Below are 19,795 nucleotides of genomic sequence, written 5' to 3' on the forward strand. Positions count from 1 at the left end.
ACCTTATTGATTGCTAGCGGTGGTAGACGCCGTTAGCTGCTTAGAAACAAGGCTATGAGCTAACCTCCTTCACCAACCGCCAACACAGCCAGGCCTAACAACGCAGTTCACAACGACAGCTGCAGAAACACAACATCCTAGCATGCTAGCTCAGAGTAAAATACGAGTTTTAACTAAAATGAGAAAATAATTGCATATCGCTGGGATACCTGTTTGCGTCTCTAGGAGACAATACGATGCTGGCTGCCCAGTTCGATGGGGATGATAATGGGATCACTAGTGTACAGAGAGAAGCCCAGCCGAGCTTTACAAGCATTGCCAGTGCCGCCCAGAATACAACATCCGGTTCTAAATAAAACTGACAGCTAGAAAGTTTCTCGATTAATACAAAGTATCGAATTAATTAACATATATTGTGTAGTAGAAAACGTAACGTTAAGCAAATCAACATTGCGGGATACAGTTTCATTTGTTTATGTCTTTCTGTGCAACTGAGACATTTTGCGCTCTTATTTTAATGGCACCAATTTCCGGTCCTATCACCGCTGCCTATGTCAAACTTGTTGCGGCTTTTTGAAATGCCTCCAAGGGCGGAGAGACAGAGGAGGGGCGGAGACCGGCACCACCCTGACTACAAACATCCCTCTTGTGTTTAATCATAGACTTTGTATAAAGTCACACTGCATTGCACATTCATTACAGACTAGGAAACAGCAGTACACCCCACATTATGTTGGATCCACATTACACATTTACGCATTATACAGTTTACTTTTTGGGCGTCCTATTTGTCAATAGACAAAGCCATTGATTGGTTGCATTTGAACTGTGGCCCGCCCCCAAAGTATGACATTTCTTTTCTGATTGGACCCCACGTGCATTGCTTATCATTGGAAGAGATTTGATTAGCTGCTCTAAAATTAAGCCATTCTTGTAACTATAAAAATATTTCCATTATTGGTTCGGATGGAATGTCTATGAGGTTGCAAAGGAGGCTATAGAAAATAATAACATTGATGGTAGGAAGAGAGGAAAGGATGATGGTTTTTACAAAGTTCAAAGGAAAGATGGGAAAATTAGGTGTGTTGGAAGGAATAGGATAGATGAGACAGTAATATTAACACACTGGATTAAACAGTACACTATTCAAAATAGGTAAACATAAAACAGGTATGAGATGTGATTACTGTGGACAAGAAGAAACAGTAGAGCATGTTATACTATATTGTTAGAAATATGAGGAAGAAAGAAGGCAGAATATCAAAAGACTTCAGAAATGTGTGTTATCGATTACTATTAAAGTATCCTAGACACATGATCTAATATGAATATTGTAAATACCAGACATTATGATCCATACAGTTGGTAGGCGGTAATTCACAAAATTGTTGTTAGCCGCCAATAAACCACAAAGAAGAAGAAGAAGAAGAAGAAGAAGAAGAAGAAGAAGAAGAAGAAGAAGAAGAAGAAGAAATTAATTCCTTTCATGTATTGCCTTTACACCTATTTGACTAGTCTGCAGGTTGTTCATCTAAGTACATCTTTTTTACAACAACAAACGTAATAGAACAATACACAAGCCACTCAATTACTGAAAACATATAGTTAAATTGATTTAACAATATCAGGACACAGCACAGGACACAGACTGACTCATTTCAAAGACACAGATTATACAGAGGCTTACCACTCAAGTAGAGAAAGCCGTTTAAGTTTTTTTGAATTACATAGGCTTACATTCAACCTTTTCTACCAGCAACACTCCAAGAGACTTTATGCAAAAGATTAGTGCCTGATTGTGCAGAGTGTAGGCCTACAGTAGAGAAAAGAAGTGCCACACATTATTATACTAACACATGTAAAAAAGCACTGAAGGAGAACAACACTAAAATGGAAAGTGAGGACAGTAGCCTACCGCTGAGAGATATTTTGAAATATTTGCTAAACATAATATAATAAAAATACTTTATTGCTCTCTATGTTGAGCAGGCAAGTGTGGGTTTGCTTCAAAGAGAAGTACTGTTGTACTTGATATAAGAAAGACACAACATATTGCAAGCAAACCTGGATATAAAGCATTTCACTGAATGATAAGCATAAAAACACAAACAAGATATTTAAGTGAAAAATAACATGTTTTGATTTCATAATTTCAACGCTTGAATTTATTATTATTATTATTATTGCCAAAAAAACTTATAATTTTATAATAAAGCCACACTGAAAGTCACGCATATAATAATAATAATAATAATAATAATATTTTTTATTTATTATTATCATTATTATTATTAAATAATAATAATAATAGTAATACAATTATTATTATTATTATTATTATTATTATTATTATTATTATTATTATTATTAACATTATGTTGAAAATAGCAAAGGAACCTTTGCGTGCTGTAATGTTCGGGGGCATTTAATTTATGTAACTCACAACATCCTGCTGTTTCCATTGAAGCCCACGGACCTAGGACCAGCAGTCAAGTGCAATGATAGCTAGCAAAATCCCAAGGCTACAGAAATTACATTTATTAAATTGTGTACATAGCTAGCTAGATAGTTCGCCCATCAGAGCTACACACACGCCAAGTGTATTCATGTTAATTTCAACGTTATCACCTATAAGGGCGACCAGAATGAACCGTTTTAATTCCACCGTCCCGGATGACGAGTACCTTGGTAGGTTAGCTATGTGTTAGCTGTGCAGTGCTAGCTAACAGTTGAGCTCTTTAGCTAACGACTTTTTTGGTGTATATTTTAATTTAACAGTCGTGAGCTATCTAATCATCGCTCTGTCACGTCAGCATATCGTCAATGAATTGAAACTATCAACTAAGCTGTCATAGTTTTTAAGTCTGTCTTTGTATCCGTACGTGTGTGATTGTGTGTTTATTTCTCTCACAGCGGACAGTAATGTGTTGTTCTACCTGAGTGATGCTGTGACCCAGCTGCTGGAACATAAAGAGGAGTACACCCAGTTCGGGGTGATCCGTTACTTTGCAGAATAGTATGTTACACTGAACACATCACAGTCAGTCACCTATAGGTAGGGTTGTTCTGTAGGTCTGAAAAGCAGACACTGGGAAAACGTTTTGACCGATGCCTACAAACATATTTAAGTTACATATCTCCACAAAGATGCCATTGGAAAAGTAATGTATAAAATAATGAAACTGTAAATTCAGTACAGTTTAGCACACATTTTCATATTGCAAACTGCCCCAGAAGAGCTTGTTCAATATTAGGTAGTCTATTCAGCCTATAAACACATTCATTCAATGATTTCCTTTGGAAGAAATGTATTTTAAAGCAGTGCTAATATGTGATCATTTGTTGACCAATTGCCTACAAGTGTACATCTTAACACACTTCTGTGTATAAAAGCTTTTTCTTTTGCAAATGTAATGCAGAAAGCCAGTGAGACAGTTTCCCGCTTTTGTGCTGAATATAGAGTATGCAGCAAATATAATCTAAAGTGAGACGTGTCTACACAGTCTACTGTCATCCTATCCTAGCTGAGATAGTTGATGGAAGTAAAGGGAAGTTACTGCATTGTGTGTACAACCTTTAATTGATTGATGACATGACTTTTGAGGTGTATTTTTGTATCTTTTTTTGTAATTTGTGTGTGTGTGTGTGTGTGTGTTTGTAGTTTCAGCAGTGTAAAGAACAGTAACCACGTGCTCTTCCGAGAGTATAACTACATCAGGGCCACTCCTCATAACAGAGCCTCCTTCATCAGAGTCTTCTGGAGATGCTACAGACAGATTGGCAAGAATGGAGGTGAGTGAGAGCCAGAAATAATTAGAATGGAAACGTTTTCTGTTTTGTTTATAGTTAGCTTGTGATAGTCATTACATAATTGTCCCTTTCTCTATTTAAGGCTAGGTTTAAGTTATAAGTTATAAGACTCACATTGCAAAGTCCTGGTTATTACAGACTGTTAAGTGAATTATTAATAGGAAGTCACGTCAGTAGTGTACTGTCATTAGTTTCCAAATATTAATTCCTTTACTTGCAAAAACCCACTTGGCTAGACTGGTTGGTTTGACTGTCTTTAACATTTAAATCAGTGCTTCACTGTTGTATATTCTGTACTGTAACTAAAGTTAGTTTTATTCTCTTGTCGTATTCCAGACTTACTGTCCATGCTGGAGTACAGGTCGCTGCTGCAGTTATTGTGTCCAGACTTCCCTTTGGAGATATTGCAGAGTGCAGCCAGGTCAGTACACAAACAGACAACACACCACACCCGTCCCCTTTAATACATTTTTATATTTCAACTCTTTTGAACAGGATTTCTTTGTACTTTTGTTCGCTAATCCTAAGAGGTTACACCTGTGTTTGTTTGGTTACCACAACTTTAACATTGCATGCTGGGAAAGTCTGTTCAGTTACCTATGAGGATTAGTATGAGGTACATACTGTAGAGCAAATAGGATGGCCATTAGTGTAGTATTAAAAGTACAGTGCAGTCTTCATCATGTAGTTATATTGTATATACTGTACATGACCGTGCTATATGTTACAACAGGCCTAACAAGAACATTTAATCTTTCAGTCATTGTGTGAGGAATCTTCTCTCCTCATGCCCTAAACATTTAAAGACCCAATATTTTTACCAGCTGCGACAGCGACGCTGGTATTGTTTTCACTTCGTGTGTGTTTTGAAATCCGACACAGACAGACTCTAGGCAGCGCTTTTTGTAGTCATGGCATGTGTCTAATGTATGATTTATAGAGTGGCAACCGTGCCAGATGCAGTCGAACTTCACAGGTGTGTAGATCAAAATCACGGCAGAATACCAAAATGCGTGTGGCTGGGAAAGGGTACTGAAAGTAGGAGGGTTTACGCCCCTGGCCCGACAACTGTGCAAAATATGAAACTTTACAAATCAAACGGATCAAAATAGGTGTGTTCTGACTAGGGATGCAACGATTATAGATTTTGTTAGTACTATTATAGTCTGAAAAATATTCACGGTTTCACGATTATTATGCATTCATTCATTTCATTAACCTGACTCCGCCAGATGGATTGCTTCGCATTTGCTCGGCATATCCATCTGGGAACTTTCCGTTGGAGAACTTTTGGGAAGGGGCGAAAATACTGGTTAGCTGATTGGATGAACCATCTGTCTATCACCTATGTTGGTGATAGACGGGCGAAATCAACCAATCAGATCCACGAAGCGTATGAAAATACAACCACAAGCCCGCCCCTGCTGCTGCAGGCAAAGCATAGCTCGTAAGCTCAGCATGCAAGCAACTTGTCGGTAAAGGAGATTTGCTGTTTGTGTAACGAGAATTTAGGAATAAAAGTCACCATTTCAGTTTCCTGGACCATATTCCAAAATAAGGATCCAAGAGAAAAAAAGCATTAGTGAGTGGCTAACAGAATTGGGGCTACCGCTGTCTGAAAATACTGTTTAGCTGATTGGATAAACCATCTGTCAATCACCACCTAACCCACCTCAAAACCAACGCTGATTGGCCCGGTCGTTTGGCTAATGGCTCCAAATTTTCTCTATCTCAAGATGCCAGACTGATCTGTGAGTGGAAAACTGGAGCTCGCGAGATCAGGACGGTCTCACAAGGCTATAATTTCACTGCTAATGTATGAAATTACATGAACACTCTAGATTTGAATGTGTTATTTATTGCGGCCTTAAATAACACAGTAACAGTTTTGAATGTTTAGAAAATGATTATATGGTCAATCATGAACATTTTCATTTAAATTCATCTGAAAATATTAGAAACTAGAGGTGAATCAGTCACACCACAAACAAAAGCCAAGTTGTCATTGCCACGTTATCATCAGTGCACTCACTGTAAATGCAAACTTCGGCTCCTGACTGTTAACTGTAATGGTACCGTTAACATTAAACAGGCTATTGTTGGCTAACTGGTAACGTTAACAAGCTAACAAACACTTAATGAACAGTACACCACTGGACTTAACTGGTTGATAGAAGACTGGTGTAAACTGTTGTTATCTGCTTTTCTTTTTTTGTCCTGTAGAATTGTGCTAATGGACGACGCCATCGACTGTCTTATGTCTTTCTCTGATTTCCTTTATACCTTCCAGCTACAGTTCTACTACCAAGGTACAATAAAAACTACTGTTTCATTTTGGCAGTTCACTCAGTGTGGCTGGAAACTTTTATTAACATGGGTGTGTTAATCACTGGCATTTGTTTCAAATTATTTCTCAATAGAAAACATATTCAAAACAGTTGTTGTAAAGATGTAGACAAAAAAACTTGTACACCACACTTGAAGGATTTCTATGTTCAGATATCAGATGTTAAAATAATAACAAAAACCTATTAACTACCAACATTGAGGGTGGAATCATCTTATCAGAAGTGGACAATATGGGGTTATATCACATTTATATCTAATAATGAATTTATGATGAAAGGCAATGTTAGCAGTCTAATCCCATTTCAAACCAAAATCTGAATAAAACCGAATTTAACCCACGGACTTCCAACTGCCCGTAATCCTGTGTGTCTGTAGAGTTCCTGGACAGCGTGCTGGTGATCTACCAGGATCTGTTAGCAGGGAAGAGTCCTAACACTGTGATCGTCCCCACGTCCACCTCCATCGAGCAGCTCCCCTCTGCCGCCGCCGAGGAGAACGACAAGGAGGAGCAGCAGCAGGACGGAGTGGAACCGTCCACTCTGGCTCAGTGTATAGATGCCTTCTGTGACAGGTTCAAGCACAGGTAAAACTCACATTCCAGTCCTCACCCACTGGGATCAGACATCCTATAGAAACTTGCTAATATTTTTTTAACAATGTTTTTATAATTTTCATTGTAAATACAATTTTCAACAACCTTGAAATCGTACTTCATATACTTTGTACAATTTCACGTGACAAATAAAAACTGATAGATTGATTGTATATGATGACAAGTGGGAAAGGACTGATGACGTCAGTTAAATTTTCATGGGAACGCACATAACCATTATATTTATACTTCTATCATAAAACATGATTATAACTAGACAAAACTCTACAGTCTGCTAACTAACAGACTGAAGTTGAATGAAATTTCATCAAATTATTTGAAAGTGAGAAAATGAAATCCCTTCAGGGGCACCAGTGGCTGTGGCCCAGCACTCATCTATGCAGCAGCTGAGCACAAATTGGACTGGTTTAGCACTAATTGTAGCACTTATTTGTTCTTATGCATGTGTGTTTTAGCTGACTTTTTTGTGTCTGTGTGAAGTCATCCTCCCAGGTCCTGTATGAGGGAAGTACTGGATCAGTTTAACAAAGTGTCTTACTACAGCTTCCTAATGGGCCTGGCTAAACATGAGACCATCAACCAAACTATAGGTAGGTTTATCATTAATCATTAATCTGCTACTACTTCTACCACTACTACATACAAAAATTACATAAGTGTACAATTGTATGATTTGTGTAAAGGCGTACACAGTTTGCTTTACGACTATACCCACTTTTATTCAGATATCATACATGACTTGTACATTGCTACATACCAGAGCTGTGAGACTTGACTTGGTGGCTCGTAAAAATTGAAAAAGGTGCACTGGCGCCACGAATGGAAGCCAAACACTGTTTTGTATTTACTGGCCTGACCTATGTTGGACTCTGTATTATTTTGGCAGGTTTTAGTGTTAAGCCCAGTTCATTCTCCATAGCAACGACTCTGTGTACATCCGTTCTAACCTCCGACTTTCATGCTTTTTTGTAGCTGGATTTAATTTGTAGTGTCTAAATATGAAAGTAATAGTGGATGCTTGCTACAGTTGCATTTCTAGTGATGAATCGACAAAAACGTTTTATTTCTCTGATTCGCGGCTTTGTTCTAGGCGCTCCCTCTCTTCAGTCATTCTCTAGCTCGCTCGACCACATTATGGTCACGGGTGCTTGTTGAGCCTTACGTCTTAAACTCTGCCATTTCGAACGGTTTACAGTTCGTAACATAGAAATTTAATGGATTATGGATCATTTCATTGCTATAGTTTGTAGCTGACTTTACAAGCTGACTTGTCTATTAGCTGCTGAAACAGGTGACGTTTCCTTACATTCTAAAACCAGCCTCTGGAGACTTGAGCAGCTGAGTCGCAGGTGACGCCATCAGCCGGCTTGAGTCGAGCTAAGACGGGCCGGTTCAGAATGCTGCAATCTTTTCCTGCGACGTTTTAAAACAGTTTCGTCTCGTCGCAAATCTTTGGTCTGATCTGAGCTTTACGGTAGGTGATACTGGGGGTGGTTGTAACACTTTTTGTCTAAGCACTTATAACTTGCTGAATTTTTGTGTTATAGCTCATACATTTTGACACAAAGTACCCCTATTTGTCGAACTTTTCCAAATATATCACATAATTCATTAATTGATGTCAAATACAAGGAGTTCCATTTTTACCACCTGCCCCACTACCGCAAAACGCGTAATTTCGTGGCGGATCTCAGCAGACCTCTGTTGCTCCGCTCCACGAGGAGCTCCGTGCATTGGTGCCAGTTCATCTAAACACAATGCCCACACTGTCATGACACAGAGCTAGATTATAATCAGCGAAATATCTCTTCAAGTAGCGACGCGCCGGATGTGATGGTAGCACTCATCCAGGAGTACCCGAAGCACCACAGCTAACACTATTAATAACACATAAATATTCTCTTGGCTCAATAACTGCTAGTCGGGTGGAAATACTTTTTTCATCATGAGCGGCAAGAGGCTTCACTGAAGAAATTTTTTATAAATAATAATACGGTGCCAAGAAAAATAAAGTGAACTCTTTTGAGTTGACTACATTTATGCATAAATCCATAAAATGCGGTCTGATCGTGTTTTATCTATACAGCTCCTGGATTTATCAACAAAAGTGAACCCTTTTACATTACACCAAATAATTAGATTCAATACACATTCATGAAATATCTGCTTAATACTGCTTAAAAAAAGTGGCATATTCTCTTTCGTCCCTCTTTCTGCAGGAGCATTACCCAGCAAGGCAGAGTTGCTCATTGACCCAGAGATGGACCAGGAGCTAGACAAACTGTGAGAGCATGCACACACACACACACACACACACACACACACACACACACACACACACACACACACACACACACACACACACACACACACACACACACACACACACACACACACACACACACACTCTTCCACTGGCAGCGCTCACAAATAAACACATTACATTTAGGGTTGGGTACCGAAACCTGGTTCCAGTATGCGCAGAGGTGTCAAACTCACTAGGCCCCACTGGAAAATGAGAATAACATCAAGGGCCAGACATGTACAGTTTATTGACATGCTTTTTTTTTTTAAGTGAAAAGTAAAATATCTTTGACTGTATTACTGCATGTCGCTTTTTTCAAAATTTTTGTTGCTTTTTTCCCCACATTTTTGTTGCTTTTTCCTTCTTTTTTTGTATCTTTCCCCAACATTTTTGTCCCTTTTTTTTTTTTTTTGGGGCCTTTTGTCGCTTTATTCCTTGTTTTGTTTTTTATACTTTTTTCGCTTTTTGACATTTTTGTTGCTTTTTTGACACTTGAGTAGCTTTTTTTCCCAACTTGTGTTGCTTTTGTTGACATAAAGCCCTACAAAACTCCGCAAAAAAGTTCCTTAGCCATCACAGAATTTAGCAAATCAAGCAAAACAATGACTACCTGTTTAAAAGTAGGCTACCACACAGCCGACTGCTTCTGTGGGAATTTCATAGTCTTAAAGTCAGCAAATCTGCCAAATTCTGCTTTAAGTGTTGCATCATTGCAGTCTGAAAAACAGTTTCCTGTCTTATTGGTTGTGCGCACAACTATTTTATAAATTTTTTGGGAACCTAAATTGATATGTGGGCCGTATCAAAATCTGTGAGGGGCCGGGTTTGGCCCGCGGGCCTTGAGTTTGACACACGTGCACTATGGAACCGGTTCCTATGTAAACGGTAGTATTTGGACCAGATTAGAATGCAAATTTTGGTTCCTCATTATATATATTGTATATATGTATGTATGTATGTATTATATATATGATTTGCTATTTTTTATTGAGAACGTAGGAGAAAATAAGAATGCTTATACTATACTGTGTTTAAACTGTAATGTGAGTAAGACTTCTTTGCTGCTCAAGGTCTGCAGAGAACAGAAGTAACGTTTAAATCATTGGTCAATTCAGTACAGTAGCATGGTGTAATGCACAACACCCAAAGCCCTTCAGCAAGGTCCAGCCTCACATTCTCCATAGGAAAATAATGGCTCAGTCTGATGATAGTGCTAGAGTTTTCTGACCATTAGAAAGAACTACTATCACTTGATTTTCAGTTGCAGTATAAAGCTCAGCTGGGTCATATTTAGCAAATATTTGGGAGATGTTAAGAGGAAGAAGGCCACACACACTTTTTTTTTTTTTTTTTTTTTGCTGTATTCTCATTTTGTTGTCCTCATATCCTTCTTTTGTTGGACTGCATTTATATAGTGCTTTTCTAGACTTAGCGACCACTCAAAGCTGTCAGGTTTGCAGTGATTTAACCCAAAAGCAGATCGGACCAGGACTGTGAGTTAAGCAGTTTATTAGTAGGTCAGAAATATTGCAAACAGACGGAGTTGGCAGGTGCGGGATGAGGAAAGAGTCCAGGTAGGTTCTGGTATGGAGAATGACTTGAATGTCGGTCTTGATCCGAACAATGGCTAACTGGATGGTGTGGGATGGCATCAAACACGATATGTACTGGTAGCGGGTAACATACACAGTACTTCATAACGATCCGGCGGCAAATGGATGTCTGGCTGTTCCTCAAGTACTGCCTAGACGAGCGGATGAGGTACAGGTGTGGTGAAAGGATTCAGCACAGGTGTGTGGAGGACCAAGGCCAGGCACGCCTCCAAAAAACTGCTAGGGGAGAGACAGAGGAAGACACACAAACACAGAATAGACAGAACACACACCAAGCATTATACAGATAAAGACAAACGAAACAAACACAATCACTTACATACAAGTGTCACGGCCGGGGATTCATGACAAAAGCGCTTTACACTACACTGACACATCAGAATCAGAATCAGCTTTATTGGCCAGGTTTGCGTAAACAAACAAGGAATTTGACTCTTTGCTCTCAAAGTACTCACTTAAAAGTCCCATGGCATGAACATTTCACTTTATGAGGTTTTTTAACATAAATATGAGTTCCTCTAGCCTGCCTATGGTCCCCCTCCTGCTCCACCTTTGAGAAAATGAAAGCTCAGATGGGCCAATCTGGAATCTTCCCTATATGACGTCATAAGGGGAAAGGTTACCTCACTTTTCTCTGCTTTGAGAGAGACATCATGGCTTGCAAACAAGCGAAGCATGGCAGTTGGTCCAGGCCACACCCCCACCCTCCACCTTGCCCCCCCCTCTCTCCTCCTCAATAACATTTAAAGCTACAGACAGAAATGGCACGTCGTAAGGAAAGCTCATTGTGGGACTGGCTCTAGTGGCTGTAATTCTGCACTAAGGCTGAATTTCGGGAAAGAGACTTCAGATACAGTATTAGGGGACCACTAAGGCCTATATAAAAGAGACTTCTCCTAAAGTCCATTGTCATCTCCACAGTCTTCTTGGTGTTTAACTCCAGGTGGTTCTGATGCATCATTGGACCAGCTGTTCCACCTCCTGTCTTTAAGCAGACTCATCACCATCCTGGATCAAGCCAATGATAGTGGTGTCATCTGCAAACTTCAGGAGTTTTACAGATGGGTTCTTTAAAGTGCAGTCAGTGTAGAGGGAGAAGAGCAGCGGCTGAGGCTATGATATAAGGTGCCACATGCTCAACAGATGAACACTAGAGGAGCACTACAGACACATGGACATGTAGACTGCAGGGCCAGGGATCGATCCCACCGATCCCTGGTGGTTTAAATTGCTAGCGACCGTAGACGACTGCTCTACGTCCACGAACCACCGCCGCCCCGTCTTCCTGTCTTTTTTTGCTTTCTTTTTTCCTCTCTTCCATCTTCTCTTAATATCTCTTTCCTTGTCCCATGCTGTCCAGAATTGCCCAGATCTCAGTGAGTCCTGGCAGCAACAGCAGTGGCAGTGCAGTGGGGGGGCTGAAGGAGGTGCAGAAGAAGGCCTCCCCCAGAAGGAACATCCACCACAGGAGGAAGATGGAGGTAGAAAGCGATGGTTCCACGGAAGAGACCGACTCCTCTGAAAACTGAGCTCTAACCTTTCAACAGTCTGTGACATGTCTCCTTCCACAGTGTGTCCCAAACACACTGAGGCTGTGTAGTACATGTGGCCATTATCTGCTATGTAAACGCATAGGCGTAAATCACTGGGGATTCTGGGGGGTCAGGACCTACCCCATCTGAGGGTTGCTAAAATCATTAAAAAAAAAAGCTGTGTATTGTAAATAATGTAGTAATATATAATACAAAATAATTGTGTAGGTAGTAAAACAATACAAATGGGGAAAAAATTGCATTTTAAATTTAAAAACATCTTGATCCCCCCTTCCTTGCCTCACAGTGGTTTGTTCCACTGCCTGCTACACACCAAGGGGGTAAGCCAACTTCCAGACAACGAACCTCCTATATAGAGCCGAAGTCCTGCCCTTCTACTTCCGGTCCATGGGACCTTAATTTGTAAAAAATATGAACGAGAGTCAATGGAGAGATAATAATTTTTTGATCCCGTTTGAATTGAACTATGGATTACAAATATGATGTTCTTCAATATAACATTATATTTCAACCGAAGAAAGTCTCAGTTTGTTATTAAACTGTGGAAGTATAAGACTATGAAAATAGGTAATTAGAAAGACTACACACTTCAATGTCTCATGGATGACGTCTCGCTGAAGATACGATGTCTGTGTGTATCTTACCGGGGATGTAACGTTACTCAAATGAGCAGAGGATCTTGCTTGTTCTTTTGCTTATCTGCTGAAAACACTTCACTGGATAAAACCCAGCAGTTAAGATAACGTTACATGTGTTGTGGAACAGAGCTAAGCTAGCAAGCTAGCTAGCGAGCAAATGAGCATCAAGCTAGGTGACGTAAATTGTGTGAGACTAGAGATGTAGTTCACTGAGTGGTTTCACACAAAACTAAGTGGTACTACGACAAATCTACAGCTAACTGAGACTTTCTTCGGTTGAAAAATTATCTTTTAAATTGACAAACATCATATTTGTAATCTATGGCTTGATTCAAACTGGATCAAAAATTTTTTGCCTCTCCCCGTTCACTACTGTTCATATTTTTTCCGAGTTAAGGTCCCATGAGGTCCACCGGAAGGGGCGTGACTTCGGCTCTCTATGGCGCCATTTTGATGCTAACAAGCCATCACCTACCGTTAGCATTCCATTGACTGCCATTCATTTTGACTTCACTTTGACAGCGAATAACTTTGCATCTGAAGCGTTTAAAGACTTTATTTGTCAATTGTTTATTTCTAAAGAAACACGACAATGTATAAAAGGCTTCATTACCTTGTACCTCACGTTATGGCTCCGTAGCAGGCAATTTTTGTAAAAATAGGCTAACGATTGTGTCATAACCACGCGACTTACTGTCGCATAGTGGAGGAATTACCGTACAGTACAGGAGAAGCTTGCAGGCAGTTTCGACTTACATTAGCTGTTTAAGTTTAATTACTAATGTTAACTAGCATTTTAGTTAGCAATAATTAGCCTGTGCCCATGTTATCTCCTTACATATACCTACGCTCTCCGTCTCTGCAAGATTGGGAACGATTGAGATTTCTCTTGGCACAGCTACCAGAAGTCTCATCTACGTCTTCAAGCTCAGTTGGAGGCTGTGCGGTAATGCTCAGCCCTCACTAGAAAAGTGCTTCTAATAGCCTTCACTGGTCTCTGTCCAGAGCAACGGGATCTGTTGGTCCATTTTACTGTCTATGCCACACACACAAGTACGTCCATTGGGAGCAGCACCGTTAAGTGAGATGGTGCTGGGTGGGAGAGAGCAAAGTTTAAATCCCTTCAGTAACATTAGTTGTGGAACTCCAGTAAGAAGACAAGGCTATTTTATTCACTTTAAACATCGGATGAAGTGATTTTTTTTTTTCTGTAATACAGATGATGCTGTGTGTTATTTAGTCATGACAAAATATTTTTCCATCAATCCAATATGTTAGCGATGATAACTTGACCTAGCTTGTTTGGCAGCTTGTTTAATAGCTTGTTGGATAGTTATCTAACTTGCATTCACTGGTTACAGAAAATAAGCCAGCTGGATGGTTAGCTAGCTTTGCTTGCAGGGGGTTCAGTTCTCAGTTCAGCATCATCTGTATTAAAGAAAATAATCACTTCATCCAATGTTTAAAGTGAATAAAATTGCTTGCCAGCCTACTTATTGGAGTTCCACAACTACACATATCCTCTACAATGTACAATTTTGAATGTGATGATTAGTTGTGTCCCCTTCAAAAATTGCTCTTGAGAAATTTCATGTTTACTGATAAGCGCACAGCGGTGCAAGAGAACACTCCACGTTGCGTCAGAATACGCCATTGTCTTTCTTTTTGTTCAGCATTAATGTCGATAAAAGCAGTTAGCAATCAAATGAAATCAGTCACATCAGAAAGTCCACATCAGAATACCCCTGTAAGCACTGGATGACATATTGTTCTCTAAATGCTGTGTGGTCCAAATGATGTGCCACGTTATTTTGGAACCCACGCAACTTCAAGGAAAGGCACGCCCTTCAATCGCATTCACACACTACTATTGGCCAGGAATCCATGCTTATGCTAGGTAACGTAACCCGATTTGTTCAGGTCCAATCCCCTGACCAATCGGCTATCCTAACCTTAACCACTCGAGGTCAATACCTAACCCCAACCAATCAAGCTGCTTTGTAGGGCGGGCCTTTCCTAGAAGTTACGTGGGTTCCATAATAACGCGCAAATACCATATCTGCACATGGTCATGTGACATGTTACTGCTCTGCGGCGGCAGGTTGTTTTGAATTTTACTGTTGTCTTACCAAACTAAATGTTTGTATTGGTTGGCAGTACTGCTATTTATTTAGCTTGTGATGAGTAGTACAACCAAGTTGAATATCAGTCCAGTTAATACTCAATGACAAGTATTTACAATCCCTGAAATTCTGTTGTCATGTCATAGAAGCCTCTGAATCAGCATTTATACCATAGTATCATGAAACACCATAACTCTCCACTAAAAGGTAAACTAATGAAGTAGTTTTAGGTACTGTAAGTGAGCTGCCCCTTTATTAAGCAAAACAAGGCTTGATTGCTCGTTTTACAGAGTGACTGGAATAACAGATAGAAACCTCTGTCATATTATTCACTGTAAATGCTTGATTTTTCATAAAAAGCTGCACTTGATGTTAGCAAACCAACCTTACTTATTAGCTTTTTATCACACTCTGTGGATGAAAATAAGTATTGTAATAAGTCCTACCCTGACTGCAATGACAGACACATGTTCTTGATGTTTTTCAATCTCTTGTGTTGAGCATGTTAAAGAACAGGGACTCTAAAAACAATGACAGGAAATTCTGAAGGAATGTTTCTTCCTCTCCCTGCCTGTTCATAACCTGCTCAGTGAACAGCTCAAGCATAAACTGTATTTACAGTGTATTAAAGTTATTTATCACCTTTTTTTTGGGTGAAAAGAATGACATGAAGCTTTATATGCGAATGTGATATGGCACAAATGAATGACCATATCAATACCACTCATGAATAATAAAGATCTGTGAACTGTGAATCCTGATCTGGATGATTTCTGTCCTAACTGATATCTGACTCTGAGATATCAGAGTGTTATTGTGGTTTGAATAGGGTCTTCAAGTAACTTAGTATTGCACTTCTATAAAGTTATTTGATGCAGCAGAGTCCGAGATATCCTGACTTTTAGTCCCTGGTATGGGTCAAACTCCAAAAACACTGGATCCTTCATTTCCCCTAATGCAGTCAAAAACATATTTCGTTAGACCTTCCCTGTGTGGTCTTCAAACTCTACACCACCACCACCTTTTATTGGGTAGCACTGTCCAGATTACCCTGATGACATCACTGTGACATCATCAGGTTTCTTTTCCTCCAGAATCGTTTCCACAGGCTTACTAGTACTAACCCTGACAAGTTAACAGACATGTATCTGTAAAATCAGTGGAGTGTCTGTCCCTTTAAATCAAACATGAAAAATGTCTGTGGGGACAACAACGGCACATTGCAAAAAAAAGAAAGAAAAACTCTTGTGCTTCTATTGTGAAAAGTAATTTCCCTATGTCTCTCAAATACTGAATGGATGCTTTCTGGCTACTCGCAACTGATTTGATTGATTGATAGTGTTGGAGTTTGCAGTTTGACAGATTACACAATGAGGCAAAGATGGTGCACACAATTTTTTGGAAAACAGTTCTAGGAAAGTATATAATGTTTTTAGCTGTGCAGGTTACCTTAGTAACCTAGTTAGATAGACCATCCACACACTGCGGAGCGGAGGAGGGTCTGGCTACTCCACACAGCATTCCGGGATGGGAGAAAAACGTGCTTTGGTTTATTGGCATTTTTTTCAACCAATCACAATCGTCATAACTCCGCACGGAGCCGCTGTAAAATAGTTGAGCGAGAGTAAACTCAGATTGAACAGATAGTCTAGCTAGCTTTCTGGATTTACCTTGCAGAGATCTGAGGAGCAGTCCTCATAAATCCACCGGACTTTAAAATTTCAACACAAAGGAAACGGACATCGGTGAAAATACATACATCCGGGTGGAATTTCCTGCGGGACCCAAGCAATCCCGGAAGTGGAACATTCAAGGACATAGACTAAGGTTACCTTTACTGTCTGATATCCTTATATTGTATTGTTGATATGGTGCGTTTGCATTTGGAAGTTTCTGGAAAACACTTGATTGTCAGGTTTACTGGCAACTTACTGGTTACACAATAATTTCAACTTTAAAAATAATTGCCTTTTCAAATGTAAACATTAGATTAAACACAGAGGAAAATGTGGAGAAGATGAGCTCAAGCACAACTAACCAGTCTTCTGCTGACTCTGCTAGCTTGGCCGGGGGCAGCGTTTTCAAATATAAACACCAGAGTAAACCGAAAAAGGTGAAGATGTCGATCAGCTACGACCTATGGCTACGATCCCGATTACGTGGACAACAAGATCGTTCTCCATCTCTACATCATCAGAGAGGGCACCGAGGCAAGCGTGGAGGAATTGAACACAGACAGCGACTTCCCTGCTGGACATCCTGCTGGCCAGTGTAAAGGCGTCTAGTCTCGCATTGCCAGACCGTCCTCCACAGCGCCGCGGAGGAGGGTCTGGCGAGTCAACACAGCATTCCGGGATGGGAGAGAGACGTGCTCTGGTTTATTGACACTTCTTTAAACCAATCCCAATTGTTTTGGCACGAAGTACTGGATGCAGGTACTTGGGAAGGAACTTGTTTTGATAAAACATATGCATGAAGGGAGGCAAGCTCCACTAAGCGCCACACGGAGCCCACGGTGCTGCTGCAAAATAGCCTCTGGAAGGAACTTGTTTTGGTCCAACGTGTACATTCAAAAGTTGTTTTAGTCGTGCAACAGAAAACTCAGATTGGACAGATAGTCTAGCTAGCTGTCTGGATTTACCCTGCAGAGATCTGAGGAGCAGTTAACCATAGTCCTCAGAAATCGACCAGAGTTTAGAACGCCAACAAAAAGAAAGCGTTTGGTAATGGACATCCGGCCAAAAAGAAGGAGATACACAAAAATTTCCAACGTCAAAGACTTCATTTCCTGCATTCTGATACACTTTTATGCACCAATTTATTGTGGGAATACCTTTATTTATCCTATGAGAAGGAAAACACAGATGACATTCAAAATAGATCAAAAATATAATGGAATATAAAGCAGTAAGGGGGCTTTCACATCAGGGACCTGACAAAAATAAAATAGGCTACTTATATTTGTCTTAAATGTGCGGTGAAGGGAGGATACTGGCGGTATAGGCGGAGCATTTGGACCTGGTCGCTACGCACACAATACGCACTGCGCTCAGCGGGTCGATGAAAGAAGAGAAAAGTCTTTCTGCATGTTCTGCAGTGTTAGCTTAGTTACTCAACCCCATATTTGTGAATAAAAATATCTGAAGTGAAAGTTCTGTCACATAACTATGTTGCTGCATTTCATTGCACATTTTTAAGTGGGTATATGGAAATCCTGCTGATTTTTTAATTTGTAACTTTCAATTTGTGTTGATTATAGTGCCCGCTTTGGACAAAAATGTTTAATTTCCTTCTTTTCTGTGATGGCCCTGCCTCAGTATCAGCCATAACTACAACAGATAACTTCTCAAATAAAATTGAATACAAGTAGGACTATATAAAGAAATCTACTGCTACCTTTTACCTAGCTGGAAACAATAACACAGGCTTTTCCGGTGTTACACCGAAATCTGTGACCAATCAGAATGTGTGCTCTGTAGCGCCGTATACCTGCCGAAAATCATTTTGCTATTTTGCTGGAAAAATTGGAACGGGGCAGAGGAATTAAGAAAAACTAAATAAAAATAGCATTCTTTTCACTGTTAGTCTTGTTTGCTGTTACAGGTCATTTATGATCATCAGATGAAAAATTAGTAATATAGTAACTTTAAGTGCAGTTGTAAATGTGATTTATTGACAAGAATAACCACCATCATTATCACCAATCTGTGCATCTTCTTTGTGTCTTCATTAAACAACATCGATATCATGCGGTGTTACACCCAGGTTTTGTTCAAACCAACAGCATACAATAATAACTTCTATACAAACATACAGTATCTATACAGATATAAGCTATATTGATGAGTCATGTACAATAGATCCCCATGGTTTTTAGAATCACAATAGTGGAATACATAGAAAGGACACTTTCTGGTGGATCAGAACAACTTCCTGTGGTGCACCTTGGATGGCTGGCATGGAAATAAAAATGTTGCAGATAATACACTACATGAGGACATAGTGTATTTTTTTTCTTTCTTCCATTGTGCCCTTGATTTTAATTCACTTTAGTGTGCTCCTGTATGAAAATCAAGCAAGACTTAAAAACTGAAATGTGTAATCCAACATTAACATTTCTGTTATATGTTATGAATTCAGTGACAATTAAGACAATGGCTGTCGGAAAGGCAAGTAATGGGATTTTTAGTTAAAAAAAATGTTGATTTTCATTTTCAGACAGAGGCTGCATGCCTTGTATAGATGTTTAAGTATCTTTAACCATTTTCATGACAAAATGTTCAAGTGTTTAGCATTTCGCCCTGCATTTCCATCCTCCCTAGGCTAAAAAAGCAGCAAGATCATGGGACAAAAACTCCTTCAAGAAAATCTCAGCTACATACAACTGTTAAAGCTTTAGTGCGTAACTTTTTTTATATTAATGAACGTCCATTACATTCAAGCCATTGCCAAATTAGTTGATACAAAGCTTATTAAGACTATCAGCTCCACACAACATTCTCTGTATTTCTCAGTATGGCTATGTTCAGAAGATTGTGTCGACTTTTCCGCGCAGAAACTCGAGTGAAAATAATTACCTCTTCTGAAGAGTCCATTATGTTTTTTTTAATCCTCTGTGTCCTCCTTAGCTACTAGCAACTGAGTGGAGGAGGGGTGGGGGCATGTGCGTGACTGCAGAAGGCTTGTATCATGTGGATGCAACAACAGTGGTGTTGTCATTACTTTGAATTCCTCATTGGGGCAACAGAAACTATGCACTATAGTGCTAGTACTAATGTTAACTATTACCCT

At 39.6% G+C, this 19,795-nt stretch overlaps 2 protein-coding genes across 3 annotated transcripts in view; one reads left to right on the top strand and one right to left on the bottom strand.

The window, feature by feature from the left end:
* Positions 1-318, bottom strand: part of ckap5 (cytoskeleton associated protein 5) — a 51,584-nt gene extending 51,266 nt beyond the window's left edge. For both annotated transcript variants that reach the window (XM_028584718.1, XM_028584717.1), the window contains exon 1: positions 210-318. The gene's annotated coding sequence lies outside the window, so the exon portion shown is untranslated. The remainder of the gene's footprint in view (positions 1-209) is intronic.
* A 2,139-nt stretch (positions 319-2,457) lies between these two features.
* Positions 2,458-12,454, top strand: cstpp1 (centriolar satellite-associated tubulin polyglutamylase complex regulator 1). Its single transcript, XM_028585815.1, has 9 exons — positions 2,458-2,688; positions 2,914-3,016; positions 3,662-3,792; positions 4,147-4,231; positions 6,034-6,119; positions 6,535-6,742; positions 7,253-7,362; positions 8,992-9,055; positions 12,051-12,454. The coding sequence occupies exons 1-9, from the start codon at positions 2,607-2,609 to the stop codon at positions 12,217-12,219; spliced, it is 1,038 nt and encodes a 345-aa protein (XP_028441616.1). The 5' UTR covers positions 2,458-2,606; the 3' UTR covers positions 12,220-12,454.
* The last annotated feature ends 7,341 nt before the right edge of the window (positions 12,455-19,795 follow it).

This window comes from Perca flavescens, chromosome 8, assembly GCF_004354835.1.
Source record: "Perca flavescens isolate YP-PL-M2 chromosome 8, PFLA_1.0, whole genome shotgun sequence".
Lineage (NCBI taxonomy): Eukaryota > Metazoa > Chordata > Actinopteri > Perciformes > Percidae > Perca > Perca flavescens.